Below are 22,751 nucleotides of genomic sequence, written 5' to 3' on the forward strand. Positions count from 1 at the left end.
TTAAGACTTTCTACAAAAATATATTTAAAAACGAAATTCCGGTAGAACAAGTTATCGTACGTAATGTGCCATAAATCTATTGTATAATGTGTCGTAATTATAATATAATGAAATATTTAATGAGTTCAAGATGATAACATGTTTAATTAGTTTTTAAACAGAATTATTTACTTTTATATTACATCACTTCCCTTGGCAGGATAATTTGATTCCAAAGAAATTTTAGTTTATTTAAAACAAAGACATATTTTGTGTAACAAAATAATAGAAAATGTATAAACTAAATATAAATCTGAAATTAAAAGAGACAAGAAAATAAATATTTTGCTTTTTGGCATAACTTTTATAACACGTCACCTTATGAAAGAAAACTGCAAACATAATAAATAGCAAATGGTATTGACTGAGTTTAAATAATGATTTATATTATTTGCTAAAAACACTATGCATTTATTAATCATTTTAAAAATAATTTATACATTTATTAATCATTTTAAAAATAATTTATGCATTTATTAATTAATGTTATTAATTAAATTTCACTGCTAAAACTCAAAAGAAAAGGTTCAAAGAGTTGCAGAAATTTTTCATTCGAAAAACGTAACTAAAGTTTATTATATTTTCAGTAATTCACGCATAAATATTAAATAAAATGTTCTTTTTTTAACTTAAGTAATTAGATTTTTATGATATCAGATTACAATATCTTAACTGTAGGATTTCAAAATACTTATTACACAATAATTCTTATTATTTTACAATAATTGGACTACGCAATAATTCTGATAATTTTTTTAAAAATTTTTACATTTTATGTAAAGACTTAAAAATTGCATATTATATCAAAGACTTATAAATAATTCTTTGATATATTAATTACATCATCTATAAATAAATAGAAATTAATTCAGATTACGGTATAATTAAAACATAAGTAATTTACTTTTATAAAACACGGCTTTGTGAACAAAATTTAATCAAATTAAATAAATCATGGGCAATATTTTATAGTTAATTAATATAGTAATTAATTAATATTGTTTAATTAGAAAAGATTTATCTATTCATCATTAACACTTATGAAAGAAAGACAATCTTGTTAATTTGTTCATGAAGAGACGTGAATATTATTTATCAGCAATAATTTGTGTAAATAAATTTAAAAAATGTTAATTACCTGTCAGCGTTATGGTTGATATGATCTTCTTCGCAGTGAGGATATCCAATGTTAGAATGATGATCTAAAATATAAATTAAAGAATTCGTAAAAACACGAATTATGTAGCTTATAATTAAAAAAAAAGAATTTACTCTGCAATGCATTAAAAATGTATTCATAAATATAAATGGAAAAATTTAGATATTAAAATAAATACATTTGCATATGAATCAAGAAAGTTGTCATTCAAGTAGTAAATGATAATTGAATAAAAATCTCTAATGGTTTCAATTGTATAGTGTTTTCGATTTCCAGCGTTGCTTAAATCAGAAGAGTTTATCGTTCAAATTTGCATTTACTTTTGAAAAAAGTTGTTTTCTTTTAATTCGCTGATTTGAATTCAATTTTATATGAATGAGATTGAATTGAGAGTTAAGGCCGATAAGTATATGTTTTCTCAGGAATCAATGGAAACTCTCCCCGGGAACTTAATTTAAATATGAATCGAAAATAATATAATTCAAAAAATTAAAACTGAAAATTTTGATGATAAAAACCTTAGTCTGTTACATATGTTATAAAAGATTTCCATCTAAATTATTATTATTATTAATTCCATCTAAATTATTTGTCCAACCCACATAGTCTTATTAGCTGTAATATANTTTTGTAAAATTTTTTTGAGTGCTTCTCAAACTATTGCATTGATATATTTTACTTTGGCTATATTGATACAATAATAGAAAGTGCTATTTTTTTGCTGATATAATCGTGTAAGCTGATGAAAAGATTATATCTTTTATTTTCCGGATATTTTTAGAAATTTTTTTTCCTTTTTTCGGAATTTTTTTTCCGGTTTCTTGCAGTTTTATTTTTTATTATTATTTTCCCCCCCTTTTTATTGTTCTGTAATTTTTCCCAAGTTTTTTCTACATTTTGAACTTATTTTATGAGTTCTATTTACTTGCAGCTTATGCGCAATAAATAAAACTTATTATTTTTCGTAATTTTCTTCGTGTTTTTTTTTTGTTTTTATTTATTATGATATATATATATATATATATAACCAAAAATGTCATTACTATAGAGTACAGTAATTTTAACAGAATATTTTTTCTTTGTACGGTTAATAAAGTAATTTATTTCGTTTCATTTCAGTTTATAATTTAATGATGTTACAAATAACATATTACTGAACTTAAATATATTAACTTTTCCTTTTTATCAGAAACTAAGCTCAATATTTTGATTATTTATTTAATACTTTTTTTGGAAAAAATCTATTTTGCCTGAATTATGTTGTTTTTTTTCTTCAGTTTTTTTTTCTCCGTGTATATTTACCACTTTATAGTTTAGAAGTGACGGCGATTTATAAATCAGGAGTAAATTTTTATTGCTAATAGTACTTTACATACATAGAAGCATGAAGTCGACGAAATTGTTACTGAACATCTGAATATGAAATTTTAAAAAAAAATGTTAAGGATAAATAGATTACAGAAATTTCCTAACAGAAAATATTAATTGTAAAATTTACAGCCCGTGATTCCTATGTAAAATGCTCCTTATTTATTATTTCGACTTATTATCTTGATATTTAATGCTTTAATGTGGATGGTCGTAAGCTTTATGAACTATGCATAAACAATAATATATTGTCTTATCATATATTTTCCTAAGTATATTCTACAGTTATATTGTTGTTTATAAACTATTTTAAAGGAATAAAATATTATTGTTGCATTTTTAATGTTTATGAATCATTTAAGATGTGTCGAAAACTGTACAAACAATTCATTAACTGTAATATGTAGTATGTTAAAATTTTCAACTGACTTCATAATTTTAAATAGTAACGGTTTCTTCAAATATTAGGTGAATGATGGAATTTTGAATTTAAAATAACACTAATTAGCTTATTTTAAAATATTAAAAATTTCTTTTAAAATAAAACGTCATAATTAAAATTTTATAAATGTTGATGAAGTAGAATAAATTGTTATATGCGTACACTTTGAAACTAGAAATGTTATATGTGTATAATGTTATAATGTGTATATTTTGTTTCAGCAATAGTTATACTACCGGAGGGGAATCTAGAACTATCTGAACATATCTGTCATATGCATATTGAAATTTCTCTTTTATATAAGGTACACAAATAATGATCTTGAGCCCAAATCCTTAAAAATACCTTATAATTTTAAATAAAATGACACTAATACTAATGACACTCTAATACTAATACTTTTGCTAATTTATGTTTCTAAATCTCGTCATTTTATACATGCATATCACTGCTCAAAAGATGCCCGATTTAACAAGTTTAATCATAAACTATACTATCTCTATTTGAGCACAGATTATTTAGAAATTGAAACAGCTTTGTAGTACATTATTGTTTGTTCTAAATAACAGCGTGCACACATAGTCAATACGCGCAACTCTAATCACACAATTCATTTATTCCATTTCTTCTAACGTCTCCCTAATTCTCCCAATTATGTTTTGTTCATAAAATAATGAATGAATTAGTACGCAATAATTAGTAGCATAACGGCACCATGATAACTCATTAAAATAAATCACAAACAGTACGTAAACTATTTCTATCTTAGGAATGAAATAAAAGCAACACACCCCTTCATCTAGCATAATAGCAACACCAGCTGGCTAGCTTCGGTTTTGGACTTTACTATGATGAAGTGGATGCCACCGAAAATGTTCTAAATTCAAGACAATAACCAGTTAATTGGCGTGTTTTAAAATCCTCCTCTCTTCATCCGGTCCTTCCGAAGAAAAGTAAAAGGAGATCCTGATGTGCCAGGAAATTAACAGAAAACTATCAGCAAGGTTAAAACAAAAGTCCCTCTACTCAGGGTACACACAATAAGCTTGCCAAGGTTGCTTTAAGTGGGTCATTTAAAGTAAAGAATTTGGTGATAAATCTTCTCGGAAATTAACCCCAGGACGTGTTTAGAGGCCATCAGATTTAATTTTGGGAGTGTGGGCGCGCCCCATTTATCAGAAGGGGCGTCTCGAGGGCTTGATTACAGTTTACGGGGCACAACATTCTCGGAATGATTTGTGCTAAGACTCTGAAATGTTCGAGTCTTTTATCTCCCCTGAGATCGTTAGAAAGAGATTCTAAAGAAAATCAGACACCGAAAGAGAAAAAAGGAATGCATCTTTTTCATTAAATAGATAATAGTAGGCTGTTGATCGAATGGGGATAGTTATTTTGGGAGATAATATATGTTCCTTCTTTTCCTGTTTTTCATATTTAGGAGTGATGGATCGTTAATAATAGTGGATATGAAAACAGCTTTAACTAAGAAAGAAACTTTAATGTAACCAAGTTGGAGAACCTGTATTTGAAGTTGAAATCATTAAAAAAATACATGGCATTTTCCTTTAATTTATTCGTAAAATTTTTTTTAAATGTACATTTATGTTTTTTTTTATTGAAAATGTTGTTGTAATTACTTTTAAAAGGAAGTTGTGGAGACGGAAAATTCGCGTAGTTTAGTATCCCTGGTAGAGTCAAGATTCTTCTTCCCACAATAAAGGACTACTAGTCAAATTTTCATTTTATGACGTTAAGCTAGCTGTTAACCAAGCTAAGTTAACTGTTAATCAAGCTTAAAATAAAAACTTATAAGGTTTTGAACCGGATAGATGAATAAATGGAAAAACATAGAAGCAATTGATCCCCTTTGCTTGCTTCCGAGATCACCTTACAAATGCGGCCTGTTATAAGGCAAACTTTCAGACTAAAAAAAGTTAAGAGGCTTCACATCATTCGCATTGTGTATTCGAATACACTTTCCCCTTCCCTTTAAGTTTGATTTTACTTTCGATTTGAATGTATGTTTAAATTTCGCAGTTATTCTTCGCGCGAGTTATAATGCTGAACATTACGGTAAGGGTTATTTCTGTAAGTCATCACAGAGCATTTCTAGTATATTCGAAAGGTAAATAAACTTCAAATTTTTCAGGCAAATTTTAGTAATTTGTTTTTAAGAACATTCAAGGATCTGAATAATAAATTAATTGAACTCCAATCATTAAGCGACGTTATTATTTTGAGTTCAGGTAAAACAAAATTTATGCATTATTTTTCTCAGTTGGCAATACAAAGATGCTTGTAACTGACTCAAATTTGCGAATTATTTAGAACGAAAGAAATTTTTTTAATGTTATTGAGAGGAAATTATATAAGAAAAAATGAATGGAAAATAATTGTAGCATTTATGTTGAAATACATTTTTGATTCTTTACTGAAAGATTTCGTTTTGCCGACACTCTATGTATATTAATAGTAATTGTTCAATTGAATACATAACTTCAAACTGAAATGGTTAAATTTTTGCATTTACATTATGGACTTTTTTACCAATATATCATGAATTTTTCCTAAAAAAAGTATTTTTCCTGTTATATAGTAACGATTAATCTGAAATTCTGCATTTAAAAATTATAGTCCTTATTACCGTTAATTATTAAAAAATACAAAACTGAAGAATAAATATAACCGAATATGTGAGATTTATGCTATGCTTTAAGGTATTATGATAAAATTAAAAATTCTATCACTTATAATAAAACAATATTTTACTGTTACATTTTCAAAAATCATTACCAGAGCGCTTCCGTAAAATTACCCAGCTTTTTGGAGTTCCCATAGAACCAGAAATGCAGTAAATTTCACCATAATATGGTAGTTTTGACCATACATTTTTCTCAGGGTAAAAATAATAATTATATTTGATTTTTAATTGAAAAAAACACCTTAAATATACAGACAATCATTTCACTTACACCAGTCACATTTCAGTTGCATTTTGTGATCTATAAAAGGATACATAAAAAGAGTGCCACTAATCACAAGAGTCAATTCCCCTGGAGGGACATTAAATACTTTTTTTTTCTTTCTAGGGTCAAATCACATCGAGAAACAACAATGGCGGGGATCTCTCTTTGGAAAACAGAAGCCCATTAACAGTCCTTCAAGAGAACAAAGTACCTCATCTATTTTACTTTGAAAAATACAATGAATAAAAAAACATGGTTGGAAGTATCGAAATCTTGAGGGATCACTCCAGAGTCATCTATATTTATTTTGTGAAGGAAAGCATCCAAAAATGTAAAGTTCTTTTTTAAGGCTTTTGTATATAAAAGCTCTTGGATTTTTTTCTCGATTGTCTATTGACTTTTTTTATTTATTTCTGTGATAGTTTATTAAGCACTTTGGAATGCATAAGGAAGATGTTTGATTAAAACGTGTATTTTAAATATGTGTAATTAAAAAAAATGAATATTTTTTTTAAGTCCAGAAAAGGAATATTTTAACTTGTTTTGATTTTTACCATGCCGATCGGACTATGCAGTGGTCAGACAGCTGACCTTACGCCAGAAACGTCCAGGGTTTGAATCTCGGTTAAAGCATGAATGTTCTTTCATTCTCTGTACTATCTATCCTTACTATGGGAGCAACATCTACCAGCCTAATATGGTGCTGAGAGAGTGGCTAAAAAATCTGCTCTACTAATACATGAATAACGATTTTCAATCGATTGAGCATTGAGAGAAGAAAAAAAGATTTTCGCCATGTTGAATTGTGTCTCAACTTTTGGACCTTAAAATAAGAGGTATATTTTAATATGATGCTGGTCCCTCTTTCGCATCTATGTCAGCCTGCATTCGTCTGGATTGCTTTTCCACTAGTTTTTGATCCATGGCCATATGAATTGAAACACCCAAGCGTCCAGCACTACTGAAATGAGTGCTAGTATGGAAATGATTGTTCGACTTTCTTGGTTACTTAATATGTGCTCTAACTCGTACTAAAAGTGTTTTATTGGATTTAAATCAAGGCGTTGAAAAGCCAGTCCCATTTTGATCATCCATTTCGTCGAATAATGACCGCAGAGGCCTATAGGTGTGATTAGAGCAGTTATCCTCCTGGAAGAAAAATCAGTCTTCTTCAAAAAATTTGCATAGAGTTGAGAAAGAGCATTGTCTTGAGTGTTCTCATACACATTAGAGATCATGTTTTTAACCACAGGAACTAAGGGATCTAGGCCAAACCAGGAACATCACCCACACAACATGATGTTTTTGTGAGTCTGGATATTATGGACAAGGTAGAGTACAGTTTAACTGAATGGATCTATGTAATTGAGAAGAATGGAAGAAAACCATAATAATGCTTGAGGAAAAGCTTTCAGGAATATAACATACGTTTTTGAAAGCAATTGTATCCAGAAACTTTTGGACATTTTGGTAGTTTGGTGAAAATCTTTGTTAAATATTTGGGATAGTTTAAAAACACTATTAGGGGAAGGGAATTTATAGATAAAAAGTTGTTTAGTGAAAAAAACACACTTTTATTAATCAAAATGTGAAACAGAAGTTAGGACATTAAAATTTTGCCATGGGGACTTGTTTTAAACGTTTGATATGATACATTATTATTCCAAAACAAAATGTTTTGAGTACTATATTAAAATTGAATTGATATACACTTGACAAAAATAAACGAAAGAATAATTATATCCAGCTAGTAAAAAATAATGTTGGGAATATATATTAAAATCTCTAAGGATCTAGAGTCCTTTTCATATCTTTTGTGAAGAAAAATAGCCAAAATCTAGAAATCTTTTTTTAAACTCTTGTATGGAGGTAATTTTGGACTTCTTTTCAGTTTGGTGGAGACTTATTGATTTATTTATTTTTTATAGTTTCCTAGCCACAATTTCACCTTGTCCTCAAAATTGACTGGATATAGTTCCTACAAGAACATGCACAGAGATACCAATATTGGGATGCCTATAATTTTTAATATTAATCCCAAAATGGCTGAATAATGGATATTAAATATTAGGTCAATACAATAATTCTATATGGGGCCAATATCGGAAAATATCAGCCAATTTTACCCTTACGGAGTCAAGATTAATAAATATTCGTCCAAAGAGAGTCCAAGTTATTTTGCTGCTAGTGTTCATTTAGAGCTACAAATTAACCAGAATTCCATTGAGGAAGAGAAGCTGTTTGTAGAAAAATGTATAATAAAGGATTATACGAAAGATATTATGGCAATAATTTTTGTTTGTTATTGTTGCTTCCTATTTTTGGGATATTTTTATGTTTGATTAAAAGTATAAAAGTACTACTACATTTTAATGCTGATATTCCATAATTAAATAGTGTTGCACTTTTTACTTAGTAATTTGCTGTTTTTATAACTAATGTAAGAATTTGAAAAGGATTCAAGGATCTTAGATAAAGTTTTGTAAAATTTTAGTTTTCTCAAATGTACATTTTCCCGCATTTATGTCTCCGCAAAACGAACAAATTAAAAAAATATGCATATTACATTAAAAAAATATGCATATTATTAATTAAGCACAAAACCTGAATTTAGCCTGATTTTTGAGTGACAATTTAAATAATTTTCTCTCAATTACTATATGACTAAATCTACATTTTTTTCTCAAAACTACACAAGAATAAACAGGTTAACTATCCCTTTGCTGTATAACTTCTTTTAATTGCATCTCAGTAAGTAAAACGTTATTAAATATACAAATGAAAAAATGCTGCAGTGTGAAAAGGTTGGTTATTTATGTTCACTTGGAGCAATATAATTATATTTCCTGAATTCTTTTATACGAATCCAATGAAAAATTACTTAATTTAAAATTACAATTAAAAATACAGTTATTAAGTATTTATCGTAGACAGTTATTAGGTATTTATCGTACACATTGTGAAGCTTGTATTTCACTTTTGTTTTAAAATGTTGCAAATTTACTAAAACAGTTGTCCCTTTGGCATTGTAAACTACATCATGCAGCTATGTATAAGTTTAAGAATTTAATCATAAAAGTTTAACAAAGAAAAATGTATTGTATTTTATTCATTAAATTATTTAGAAATGGTATTTTTCCAATAATTTATACTGAAATTTTCTGGAAAATATGATTAATTTATTTAAGAAAAATCTTTCGCGAATTATTTGTAAGGAAAAAAAATCAGAAAATAGTTTTAGTAAATATCACACTTTGGGTATTTTTGATTGCTTTTATACGCAGTTTAAAATCCTTTCATTGTTTAATAACAGCCTAAATTTTAGCTCAAGATATTTGATGAGTACTGAATAGTTTCAAAAATATATATTTAAAGGATGATACCATAGAATTATCACTACAAATGTATCACTTTTTAATGTTTACAAAGCAAGAGGAAAAAAAACGCTCTGAATCTTTAACATTAAAAATATTCTTCCTAAAATTTTTTATCAAGTGATATAACATAGATAAAAAGAATCAGTGATTTCATCATAAATTGTTCCAAATGCATGGAATTCTTATTTTTCCGCTTTCAAACTTTAAACTGAAGCTGACTATGATGAATGGGAAACTTAAATAGACTGCCATACTACCAGAATTGTATTTCCGACCAACAATACTCGATTAAAGCGTTCCATTTGACAAGGGGGGAGGGAGGAGGTTGAAGAGAATGGAATTCGAAATGTTCCAAGGCCACCCAAACAAAGGGCCATGTTAGTGTCAGCAAGTCCATCAAGAATTCCTTTTCAAAATCAATGGACTGTCTACCAGTTTCTGTATATCACAGACAATATATGGAATAGCGTTACTGCATAAAATGGAAATCTCCAGCATTTTATAGCAGGAAAATCTAAAGCAAAAATAAGAGTCTGGGAAAAAAGTTTTTAAAGCGTTCGTAAATGAAATTCAAGTGGAATTGATCTTGTCACTGTCCATCAAGATCACGGTCTTCTAGGAGGGTGTCTATTTTTGCAATGTAGTGATTTTGTTATTTTTCGGATTTGAATACATTTCATTCCTATCGAGTTTTGCTTAGAAAACAGGTTTCTGATATGCACATACCAAATGTTTGAAAACATTTTTACTGAATACATAAATATTTTGAATTTCTTATTAGTGTTGTTTTTTTAAATATTTATCAGAATGAGGAGATATTTGTATCCCATATAGACAAATAGTTTGTTTCAGCAAATTTATAATTTTTTTAGTATTAAGATCAGATCTACATAGCAAAAAAAAATTTTAAAGATCTAATCACTCGTGTGTACTGCGAATTACGTAAATCAATAGCAAAATAAAATTAAAAATAAATTTAAATTCAGCTAGAACGATTAATTTTTTTTAATCAAATTTATAATTTCTATTATTAGGATATCAGTCCACGTTAAGAATAAGATAATACTGGAGTAATTTTTTTTTTGTTGCATGATAATTTTTAACAGATCTTAAGTACTCTCGAACTCCTGGTTTCAAATCTCCAAGATACAGACTTTTTAATGACATTTTTGGTCTGTTTTTATCTGTCTAAATGAACACATTATAAAAACTAAATATTACAGAAAGATGCATAATTGTTGCAAAAAAGAATTGTTACGGCACATCGGCATAATTGTAAATCCAGCTTGAACAGCAGTTTCTTTTTTCAAATTTGTTATTTTTACTATTTTTAAAACAGTTCTAAGTTAAGAATAAGATAATACTGGGTAACATTTTTTGTTGCATGAGAATTTTTAACTCGTCTTAAGAATTCTCTTATCCCTGGTTTCAAATCTCCAAGATGCAGATTTTTTATGACATTTTTAGTTTTTTTTTCTTTCTAAATGTACGTGTTAAAAAATTACATAGGAAAACGCATAAATGTTGGAAAAAAGAGTTACGGCACATCATAAGGTTCAAAAGTGCATAGAAACTCTCTCTTGGAAACGTCACCATACGCTGTTAGGGGCTCGTCCTTAATAGGAACTGTTTCTTCATGTGCTTCTGAACAGATCATAATAGAGAAAGTGCTCCTAGCCATGTACGGCGTCATTTCTGGCCATGCGTTTCTAAGTAATTAAGATGATGTGCGTTAACTCCTCTAGAAATTTGTCGCAACACATTTGTGATCCCTTGTTATATAAGCGTTTTTAAACTTAAACATTTCTGTAAACATAGATTAAAAATGTTATGTCATTTAAAAAAAACTGTAAATATTAAGAGCAAAATTTATTTTAGATTTGTTATCCCCACAACAAAGTTAAATAGGATCAAATATTTGTAAAAATGCAACAAAAACTCAGTCCAGTGTAACCGATGTCTAATCACTAGGACAAATAAATGTACAAACAATAGAGATCACAAATTAATTAGAATTATTTCTATAACTGTTATTTTTTTCCCGTGCAAGCTAATAAGATTTATTTATGGCCCACATTCTGTTACATGAACGTACATACTTCTTAACATTACATTGAAATAAAGCAAGGTTATTTTTCAGTATGCTTGTTGTCTACTAAAATTCAAATCTGTCGATGATTAAAATGCTTAGGCTTTGTATACAATGCTGATAATTCACCGGTAAAGGTTTAAAATAATTAAATATTTTTGAACATTACGCAGAAATTGTATATAATGCTAAATGCGCAATCGGCAAATCATGAAATGTCATTATTTTTTTATTTTAAATAGTATGATTAGGATTCATTAGAATGACTTACAGTAATTTTTGATACAAAAAGTAGGCTCACTTTTCTTTCTTTTCTGCAAAACGTATATAATTTTAGTAATTACCTTGCGATAATTAGCAGGTTGACCAAGATAATATCCCGGCAGGTACGTATGGGGCATTGCCTAGTACACACTAGACCAGTATTTATAAAATTTATGTATTTTTTTAAATGAAAAAACGCTATTGTTCATTATATTTTTACCTGGAGTTGAGAATCGATTTAATAGTTTTTAATCGTACTCGTTATGAATATTTGTTTATAAAAATAGTTGAATCTGGCTATTGTAACTAATGTACGAAAAATAAAGAAAGGTTGTTTTGCTTTATAATTGAGAATTAAGCATTTCTTTGCGTGGATTTATTTATTAATTTCGCCTTCATTGCTTATAATTTATGCCACGTTCGCGAAACGAAACATGATATTCACTACACTCTTTTAAGAATAAGGTCTTTCGATTCAAAAAAATGTTATGTTTTTCAGTCTTCAAGAATTAAATATCTTTTTGTTTTTAAAAGAAAGCAACGAAATTATTTTGTGCTGTCTATCCTTGCTTTGCGTCGCCTGTGATATTGCCTTGCTTAGCCTAAATAATATTTGGGTAAAGTAAATATGAATTCGATCACTTCTGTCATTGCTTAATGGCAATGCCGTATTTAGGCAATGAGAGAATAAGTCGCGCAGTGTGGGAAATTTATATATTGCAGGTAATATGTTCAGAAATAAAAAAATCATTTTAAGCATTTAATGAGATGTTGATGAAATAAATGAAAATTACCTTGATTGACGAGGTTCACTGGACAGGGTATCCTGAGTTCTGGAGACTGTGATTCCCTTTGCTGGGGGATTTTTACTTCCCCTAGACTAGGGTTACGTTTATACCCGAGACTCGCCATAGCAAAAATGGTTTACTTCCTCTGAGAATGAACAACGCTCATTTCCCTTTGGCCGCATTTGAAATGAAATTCTGAAAAATAATGAAATTTTTTTTTAATGTATCAGAATTATCATAAAAGTGTGAATTTTAGAAAATTTTATGACAAATTATGTGGAAAATATGCGTTCAGAAATGTTAGTTCAATGTTGAGATATTTTCTGAAACCTTCAATAGCGTATTGAATTGTTCCATGCTGTGATGCCATAGGCATTGAAATTTTCCTAACTTTTAAAATTTCAAGTTCATTTTTTAAACATTCTTAATCCCGTTATGATTAAACTAACTCAATTATTTGATTTTAATCCCATTTTATGAAAAGCGAATATAAATACTTTTATTCTTTTCTTAACATTCAATGTAACTGCAAACTTTTTAATTCAATACAAGTTTATAACTCATTAATTCACAGTCGCAACTAAATCGGATATCAAAATATTTTTTTAACTCTATTTTTCCTTAAGATACTTTATTTCTTTAACCACAAAAATGTTTTGGTTACATTAAATTCTAATTCCCTGGATGCCCCGAATAGGGGGCGGGACAGGGTTAAAGCTGAACTATTAAATTCTAACTATCTTTTTGGTGGTTAAGTTTGTAAGGTTCGCATAAGTTAATTTTATCACAGTGGAGAAAAGTTTAATATTTATGTTAAAAAAAGTGGCAACAGGTTTGATGTAAAAATAAAACGCTTCGCTTTAAAATATTTATCCCTGCTTATAATTGTTTATTAAAATACGTTTTTAAACTATCTCGCTTCTTAACTATATTTCCTTTAAACTGAATTATTTGCTTTTCAACCTTACTTTATATGTTGTAGGTAGATTATTTAATACCTAGATATCAATAAATAGTTGAGGCAATGTGATTTTAAATATGGCCCTTTATATTCTCGAAATTCAACATCTACAAGTTTTCCTAAAACATCTTTTATTAGAACGCTAATACCTATAAATCAATGATTATTTGAGACTATGTGATTTTAATATAGCACTTTAAATTTCTAAAAAATTCATAACCTACATGTTTCCCAAAAACATCTCTTACAAGATTGCTTGTACCCATAAATCAATAAATATTTGAGACTATGTGATTTTAATATAGCGCTTTGAATTCCTGAAAAATTCATCACCTACATGTTTCCCTAAAACATCTCTTACAAAAACGCTAGTACCTTTAAATCAATAAATATTTGAGACTATGTAATTTTAATATAGCAATTTAAATTCCTTAAAAATTCGTTACCTACATGTTTCCCACAAACCTCTCTTACAAGAGCACTAGTACCCATAAATCAGTAAATGTTTCAGATTTTGTGATTTTAATATAGCAATTTAAATTCCTGAAAAATTCATTGCCTTCATGTTTCCCACAAACCTCTCTTACAAGAACACTAGTACCCATAAATCAATAAATGTTCAGATAGGTGATTTCAACAATAACCCTTTAAATTTCTGGAAAATTCAATATCTACATGTTCCCCTAAAACTGCGCTCACAAGATTGCTCGTATCCCCAGACTCAGGAAAAATTCTCGTAATAAACAAGAACAGTGTTAGTGCAGTCCCAAAGCCTTATTTATTAAACTGCCGTTTTCTCGCTTACGGTCTAAAAGCCTCACCACCATTTACGTTGTCCGACTTCAGGCGTAGATTTTTGCAAGTCAGTAAACATATAAATGAAACAGGGAAAAAGGAAAACAGGAAAAAAATACGTATAAGCGTTGTTTTCTGTTGCAGTAAGAATTGGAGTGATATAGAGAAGGGAGTTACTCTAAAAATTAAATTACTGGGCACCGAAGCTCTTAAATAATTTGTTCGATAAGGTTGTTTGAGTAAATTATTCAGTGTTCAGTGTCATGTAAAGCGTATAACAAACTGTTATATTTCCCCCGACGCTAAAATATTTTATGTATGGGTATTTCAGTACAAGCTAAGGCAAGATGAACGGCTTTGCGTTTGTCTTTATTTATGCTTCCAGAAAGTAAAATCATGTTTTACTTCGAGCGAGTTGCTTAAAATATGAAAATGAATAATGGAGCTTTATTTTGATTAATGTTTTTGTATATTTTAACATTTCACGTAGCAAACGAGACAAACAATTCTTCACGTTATGCTTCATGAGATATTTTAAGTTGGCCATAAAATTTACATAATTTCTTATTTTTAAAGTTTGTTTGTGCATTTTGATTTTTAATATTTGGTTCAGAATGATGCAAACAGAATTGGGCGATAGTGTTTGCTATAATCGTAACTTCCCTAATAAAATGTTTTTTTTCGAGGAATACTTAAATACGTTTTGGAATACTTCTAGTCTAAATGATTGAAAGATATACCTGGTGTTTCAAAAACAACAGGTAGTTTGAAAAATAAGTTAAAAAGAAACTGTAAAGGACAGAAATGTACTCTTTGCTGCGTTTTGGTTTGATACATGGATATTTTTTACGAAGTTTTTAAATTAATTACGAATTTCTTTATCAGATTCCAGAACAAAATATGAAATAATGCTTTCTACTAAATTTTAAACTATTCAATATGAAATACATAAAATTAATTGTATAGATGTCTGTTAATTTGATCCTCAAACTTCGCAATATTGTAGTCACAAATGGAGGTTATTTTGAAAAGTATTGTTTCATATTTTTATAATTTTCAGCATTTAAAAGAAATTCTTTACATTTCTGCAACTGGATTGCAACAAAAAACAATAAATAATTAGAATAACTTTTTTCTCAAGGGCATTTCCCAAAACGTAAGTTTTTCTATATTTAGAAACGAAATAGAATGGCACTTCTTATAATGTTATATCAATTAAAGGCTGAACATTTTTGACTCTGTAACAGTGTCTGTCATATCAGTTTTCGTCATGTCTTTGCAATGAACTTTATCTTTAACCTCGTTGTCCAGTTCAGCAATCATTCTTTCTGCCTATGGAACAAGTGATAGAAACTGGGTGTCACGCATTAGGGGAAGATGGTTGATGACGTTTACTCGAAACTATTTTTAACGTAATATTCAAATTTGGGGAAAAAAATCTATTATTTAATTTTAAACTAATCGGAACACGACTTTCAATGCTTTCTCAAGGACATAACGTGGAGATGGTTTGATGCCTGTATGCATAAACTGACACTACTTCTAAGGAAAACCAATGAGTAATGCTACTGTTATGCTGGACGATAAAGAAATTTTAATGTTTTCAAATGATACAATATTACTGAAAATAAGTGTATTTTGGGGATATAATAAAGTAAGAAGTATTGCCTTTTAGATGGTTTTCATTTTTTTTAGATTTCGAGGAGTAACAATAAAAAACAATGTTTTATTAAGAAAGGGTTTGTGAGTTTTTAAACTATGAAACTTTTGCGTATATTTAATGTGCACTGAGAAAAAAACAGTATGGTCAAAACTACCAGAATATGACAAAATTTATCGTGATTCTGACTCTATGGGAGAACCAAAATGCATGGTAATTTTTACCGAATAGTTTCGGTTATGATTTTGGAGAAACTAACAATAAAATATTGTATATTGTTTATTATTTAAGAATTTTGGTCATCCACAGACCGATAACACGCTTAACCCATATCACGTTAGTGATATATGTGAAAGATATTTTTAAGGTTTTATTAGAAAGATTTTAAACGCGTTATGGTTCTCTGTAAAGTTAATTCTATTTGATCTTTATAGCACATGTGCAAACATTTTCCTAAAAATCACTTTACCACATTTAAAAAAATATGGTCAAAACTACCGGAATATGGTACAATTTACAGTGTTTCTGGTTCTGTGGGAACAAAAAAAAGGCTCGGTAACTTTTACTGAAGCACTTTGGTAAAAATTTGGTAAAATTTAAAAAAAAACATGTGATTTTATAGTATGTAAAAATTGGTAAATGTGGTAAAAATTTGAGAATTTTTTTTCTGATACCTTAAAGGATGACATAAAAACTACTTATTCGGTTAAATTTACTTCTTAGTTTTTACTAAATTATGAGGCAATAAGAACTATAATTTTGGAAAACAGAATTTCCGGCAAACCGTACCCATATGAACGGAAAATTGCCCAATGAATAGTTTAAATACCACACAAATTTTGTAAGATTTTTTTCTCTGTGTGTATATTTTTATTTTCATCATAATTTCCTTTGTTTATTATTGTTATTTTTTTCAATTTGAAAAAAAAAATCATTGATATTTCACGTTATTTCCTTTAAGTTTAAGCGAAATGGAAAATAAATCGGACACCATAATTTTTAGATTTCAGTTTTGCAGTGATGCTCACTATTTTTTGATTTTTTGCAACTACAATAACGTAAAAATAATTAAAATATACTCTATATTCTATGCTTCAGAAGCACCATGACAGTGTGAGCAGTATTAATTCTGAAAGAAATAAGACAGACTGATTTGTTGCTTTTAAAATATTTTTCACAGTAATTAAAAAATATCCAAATTAATTGCTTAACGTAATTAAAGTGAAAGTTTTAAACGCTTCGTTGTTTTATAATTGAAAAATGTTTCATAAAAAACTAGTAATTTGATAAAGTCCGTCTCGGTTGGCAAATTAAAAGTGCTTCTCCTTTTTTCACCTTTTTATCAAATATTGACATATGTATTTGAAAGGAATTTTCAAGTTATTAAAAAACTAGCTTGATGAAAAGAGAATGATAATTATTTCATAATTTTTTGTTATAATATTTGATGTAAACTTGGTGCATTTAATTCAGATTCGTGTGATTTAATTAGCTTTTACACAAACGAAGAAAAAGAAAAAAGCTAAAGATATTAAAAAAATTGAAATCAATTATTTTGCAAATAATAATATTTTAAGAAAAAAACTAAAATTTTATCTTTAAATTTTTTACTAACGCTGAATTTATAATGGCGATAAGACCTTTTATAGGGCTGGACAAGTAAAAAAACTTATTACATATTTTGAAGGTTTGTTTGTTTTTATGAAAAAAAAAATTATGTTTGTTCAATACATTTTTTATAATTCATTATAATTGATATTTGAAATTTTTGCTTAATGTACGTTTAATTATCGAACATAATTTTCAGCTTGTTGTTTTCAGATATTGTTTAGTGAATTTATTAAGAAAAGATATGAGGATATTTTTATTAATATTTCATTAAAATATGAGGATATTTTAATAAAATTTCTAATTTAAATGATATTCTCATTACTTAAGATTAGGATACACAAGAAAAAAATCCAGGTTGAACACAAAGGAGAAAACAGTTTTATAATTGACGCATAAACTTTCAGATAGTACTAAACCTTAAGGACGATGGAAGCAAATTAAATAATTGAGAAATCGACATTAGAAATGCTTTTGGGGTCATTTTGAACATTTTTGTGATTTATGTTGTTGTTGAAGATATACATGAGCTTCAAAGCTAATATTTTTTCACCTTTACTGAATTGTCTCAAAGTATAATATGTCAAAATGTCATGATTTTATGATCATATAAATAAATAATCATATAAATACCTAAAGCAGTCAAAAAATTTCATTTTGATCCTCGAAAGAAAAAATGTTTATTTTCAAAGTTTCAGGCTTATTTTTGATTTTGCAAGACTTCAAACCTTGTGAAGATGATTTGTAAAACATAGATTGGGGTTTATCCTTTCAAAAATTTCTCGCATTTGTTTCCGTTAAAGTATATGGTATCTTTGATTCGCTGTTCGAAATGATTTAGTTGATATCTTATTGAATTACAAATTAATTATTGCGTCTGAAAAAAAATCAAATACATCATGATTATCAACAGTTATTTTTGTTATGATCCTGAACTAGAAAAAACTGTTGGCGAATAATTATTGCAACGTTGTTGTAATTTATCAATTTATCGCTACGACAAGCTACACAATTTTGACTTCAAGTGCTTGTTTACAACTAACATAAAGTTCAAAAGAAATTTTTTTTGAATGGTTATTTTTATTTGATCAAGTTGAAAGATTACCCAAACTGAATTATAATTCTGAATTATTATAACAAATATAGTGACTCTCAGAAACAAAACTCTCACTTTTGATGATTCAGCAATTCTTAAGCAGTATTTCGTTAATTTTGAGAATCATTTCGTCGCGAAATCACGTGATGCGTGGTAAAACGCGAACTCTGAAATTTATGCTCAATTAAAAACCTCTTCGTAGTGCATTGTGGGAGATTGTTAATTGGAAAGACGAAATTATAATAAATACGAGACAATCGACAAAAAATTGCGGAATTACGCTAACCGGTTTGTATGGTGTTCAAGAAGTTGGCATTGTTTCAAGAAGATCCAGAGTTCGCATCTGTCCTCGGGAATGGGTGCAGTTTATATGTCAGTCCTTGTTGTGTCGTGACATCTCTATGATGCCCACGTTAAAGTAATTGTTGCAAAAGTTAGATACATTAGACATAACAAGTTTTTTTGGAGAAAAAATAACATGAAATTTTGACAAAATTTATTTCCTGGAAGAAGTGACGATAATTATTGACGAAATCATTCGAGTTGTCAATACGAAAGCTCCCTATTATTGTTTAAGATTGAAACAAACCTTGCGTGAGTTTTAAAGCAAAGAAACAGACGTAGAATGCTTCAGTTTTAAAACTCATGTCGGAAATAAAGTTCGTGAGGAGTTAATTAAGTAAAAGGGGACGCACAGCAAATTTTGTTATGTGACAATTTTTTTTACTTGACTCCCCATGATGGTTCTGGAATCGGGAAACCGGTCATGTTGTCATTATGTGGGAGAAAATAACCCACCTATTAACTTTAATATTATTCCGCATAATATACCAAAAAAATTGACTAGTGTTGAAGGAGTTAAACTGTATTTAAGAATTTCCGGATTTTTTTTAGATTTTAATTTAAGTATCGTTTTTTAAATAAATACGACAGTTTGTATTTAAGCTATTATTAAGTTCAATTTAAATAGGCTTAAATGCAGTCGTAATGTTGTTGAGCATCGATTTTGAATTAACCGTTTCTTTTCATAAAATATTGTTACAGGGAAATGATAAATTGTGTTGACCTTCTAATGGTCTCCGGAAAACTTTATTTTCAAGAATTATTACAGGAACGGAACAATTTTATTTTTGCTACTCGAGTTTTCAGAGAAACTTTTGAATAACTGTTTCATTAAAGAAGATTCTGCGATTTCAAAGATAATGACCTTTTGGGAAACATTTTGGCAACAGTCATTAATGTTTCGTAAATGAAGTAAAGTTGCATAAATATAGCGGAATAATATTTTGAGAGTGCTTACTTGTGAGGTGGTTATTATCCGGGGAGTTATTTCGTTTATGTTCGAAATGCAAAATAAATCGCTTTCAAGTATGGTTTTAAAAGGCAATTTGGATATGATAGTGATTATTGATAGTCGATAAAATTTGCTTATTTTTCTAAACGTGCTTTTTAATCAATGATTTGAAACTGAAAATAAATAAATGAGACCTTGCTGTTGTGATCAGGACTATGGAGTCGGAATAGAAGACAGTTTTGCAGGAGTTGAATTTGGAGCAGAAAATTTTGCTTGATTTCAACTTCCATTTTATATTTGGTTCGAAGAAATGAAAAGGTTTTGAACTTGTGAAAATTCATTAGTCAAATATTTATAATTTTGTTACCAACGATTAATATTATGGAAATAATTTTAGTTATTAATTATCTCAAACACGATCATTAATTCGTTCGATTCGTATAAGGGAAAATGTTTTGATCTTGTGAAAATTATTTAGGCAAATATTTATAATTTTAATAACAAACATTAATACTCTAATTAAAATTATGGAAATAATTTTAGTTATTAATTTTATATATATCTCAAACAAGATCATTTATTTATTCGGTTCGAATGTAAAGATTTTGATCTTGTAAAAATTGTTATGACAAACATCTTTAATTTTGCTAATAAAGATTATTATTTGAATGAATATTACAGAAATAATTTTAGTTATTACTTACATCAAACATTATCATTAACTTGTTCGGTTTGAAGAACAGAAGAGATTTTGATCTTGTGAAAATTATTTTGACAAAAATTTATAATTTGGCTAACGAAGATAATTACTCGAATTAATATTATGAAAAAAAATTTAGTTATTAATTATCTCAAACACGAGCATTAATTTGTTCGGTTAAAAGAAATAAAAAGATTTTGATCTTATGAAAATTTATTAGACAAATATTTATGTTAACAAAAATATTATTTGTACATACCAATCATACAAAAATTAAGTCTGTCCTTTCTATTATTTTGTTTGCTCCTTAAGCACATCTTTTAGAGAAATTAGCGGAATTGTTAAAACCATAACTCAAAATAAAATTATATTCAAGCCTTTTGAGGGGATCACATTCTATAAATCTTTCTACACGACAATTGATTTAAACTCACTCTATTTAAAAATAACGTAATTTGAGAAAAATTAAGTGCTTTTCAAAATTGAATTTTACATGTGTTCGGCAGGTTGAAAACTTGTTTTGTCATTGCACACACAAAACATATTAAGGGTATTTTACATGAATAATGCGTTTTGACGTCACAGCATGGAGAGTAAATTAAAAATGAAGCATTTAATAGGATGTGATATTGGTCTTTTCAGCGATTTATGGCAGGTAGCCAAGATTCAGGACATTGTTTACTTGGCAAAAGATAGAAATGAAAAAGAAAATTGAAGTGAAAAGAAGTAATGAAGTGCGGCATTGAAAGTTTAGTGCTCTTGAAGAATATTTCTTGATTTTTCTTAAGAATAAAGTTTGGATTATGCGATTTCAGCATGGTTGACTTCGGGTCAAATAAAATTTCTTGGAATTCGTCATAATAAACGGATGGGAAAAACGAATTTCGGCCTCTTGAATTGACGTATTTTTGAATGGAGTTTTCCTTTTATAATAATAACCAAAAACAGAAATCGGTGAAGCGATACGAATTAAAGTGTTATTTATTTTTCGGGATTTAAATAAGAGCAACAATGCTTGTTAGATTGATTTTGTTTATCGCACTGAGAATAGAAGTATGATCTAAATTACCAAAATATAGCAAAATTTATCGTGTTTCTAACTCTATGAGAACACCAAAAAGATTGGTAGTATTTGCCGAAGAACTTTAGATAAAATTAACAATAAAATATGTTTTTATAAAATGTGATAAAATTTGGTAATTTTTTCATGATACCTTTGAGCATGGCAGGAAAACAATTTATTCTGTTAAATTTACTTTTCAGTTTTGTATATTTTACAAAATGTGTGGTAATAAGAAGTATAATTTTAAAAACCAAAATTTTCAATAAACCACCACCATAAGAAAGGAAAAAATCACTATATGGTTAAAATACCATACATTTTGATTTTATTAACCAAAATAGTAGATTTCTTTGCCAGAAAGTAATTATCATAAGTATCGTATAGTAATTTTACCAGAAATTGTTTTGCAGTGTGCAAGTCAGTTTAAATGTTAGCAATGGAATTTTTGAAGAATGTTTTAAGTACTATCTCTCTGTATATATATATATATACACTGAAGAGCCAAAAAAACTGGTATACCTGCTTTATATCGTGTAGGGCCCACGCGAGCACTCAGAAGTGCAGCAACATGACGTGGCATGGATTTGATATATGTGTGAAGTAGTGCTTGAGATAATTGATACCATGAATCCTGCAGGGCTGTCCATAAACCAGTAGGAGTAAGAGGGGGAGGGAAATCTTCTAAACATCACGTTGCAAGGCACCAAGACCATGTGCATGTCTAGGGATTTTGGTGGCCAGCCTGCACTCTTCTGAATTTAGACACTTCCGCTGGCCACCAAAATCCCCAGACATGAACATTATTGAACATATTTGGGATGCCTTACAACGTGATGTTTAGAAGATATCCCCACCCCCTCTTACTCCTACTGGTTTATGTACAGCCCTGCAGGATTCATGGTATTAATTATCTCCAGCACTACTTCACACATTGATCGAATCCATGCCACGTCATACCAATATAAGTATACCAGTTTTTTTGGCTCTTCAGTGTATATATATATATATATACTAAAACTAAACTCAGCGGCGAGACAGCCCATAGAGGGCCAAGGCCTACTGTGCCCATCTCAGTTTTCTTG

The 22,751-nt window shown here is 28.6% G+C and overlaps 1 protein-coding gene across 1 annotated transcript in view; it reads right to left on the reverse strand.

Annotated features, from left to right (window-relative positions):
- Positions 1 to 22,751, reverse strand: part of LOC107455277 (teneurin-m-like) — a 445,997-nt gene that overhangs the window by 159,018 nt on the left and 264,228 nt on the right. Inside the window, exons 5-6 of the mRNA XM_016072782.3 lie at positions 12,499 to 12,687; positions 1,178 to 1,241 (exon numbers count right to left, since the gene is read on the reverse strand). Coding sequence (XP_015928268.1) covers positions 1,178 to 1,241; positions 12,499 to 12,616 — 182 coding nt within the window. The 5' untranslated portion in view covers positions 12,617 to 12,687. The remainder of the gene's footprint in view (positions 1 to 1,177; positions 1,242 to 12,498; positions 12,688 to 22,751) is intronic.

Source organism: Parasteatoda tepidariorum, chromosome 4, assembly GCF_043381705.1.
Source record: "Parasteatoda tepidariorum isolate YZ-2023 chromosome 4, CAS_Ptep_4.0, whole genome shotgun sequence".
Lineage (NCBI taxonomy): Eukaryota > Metazoa > Arthropoda > Arachnida > Araneae > Theridiidae > Parasteatoda > Parasteatoda tepidariorum.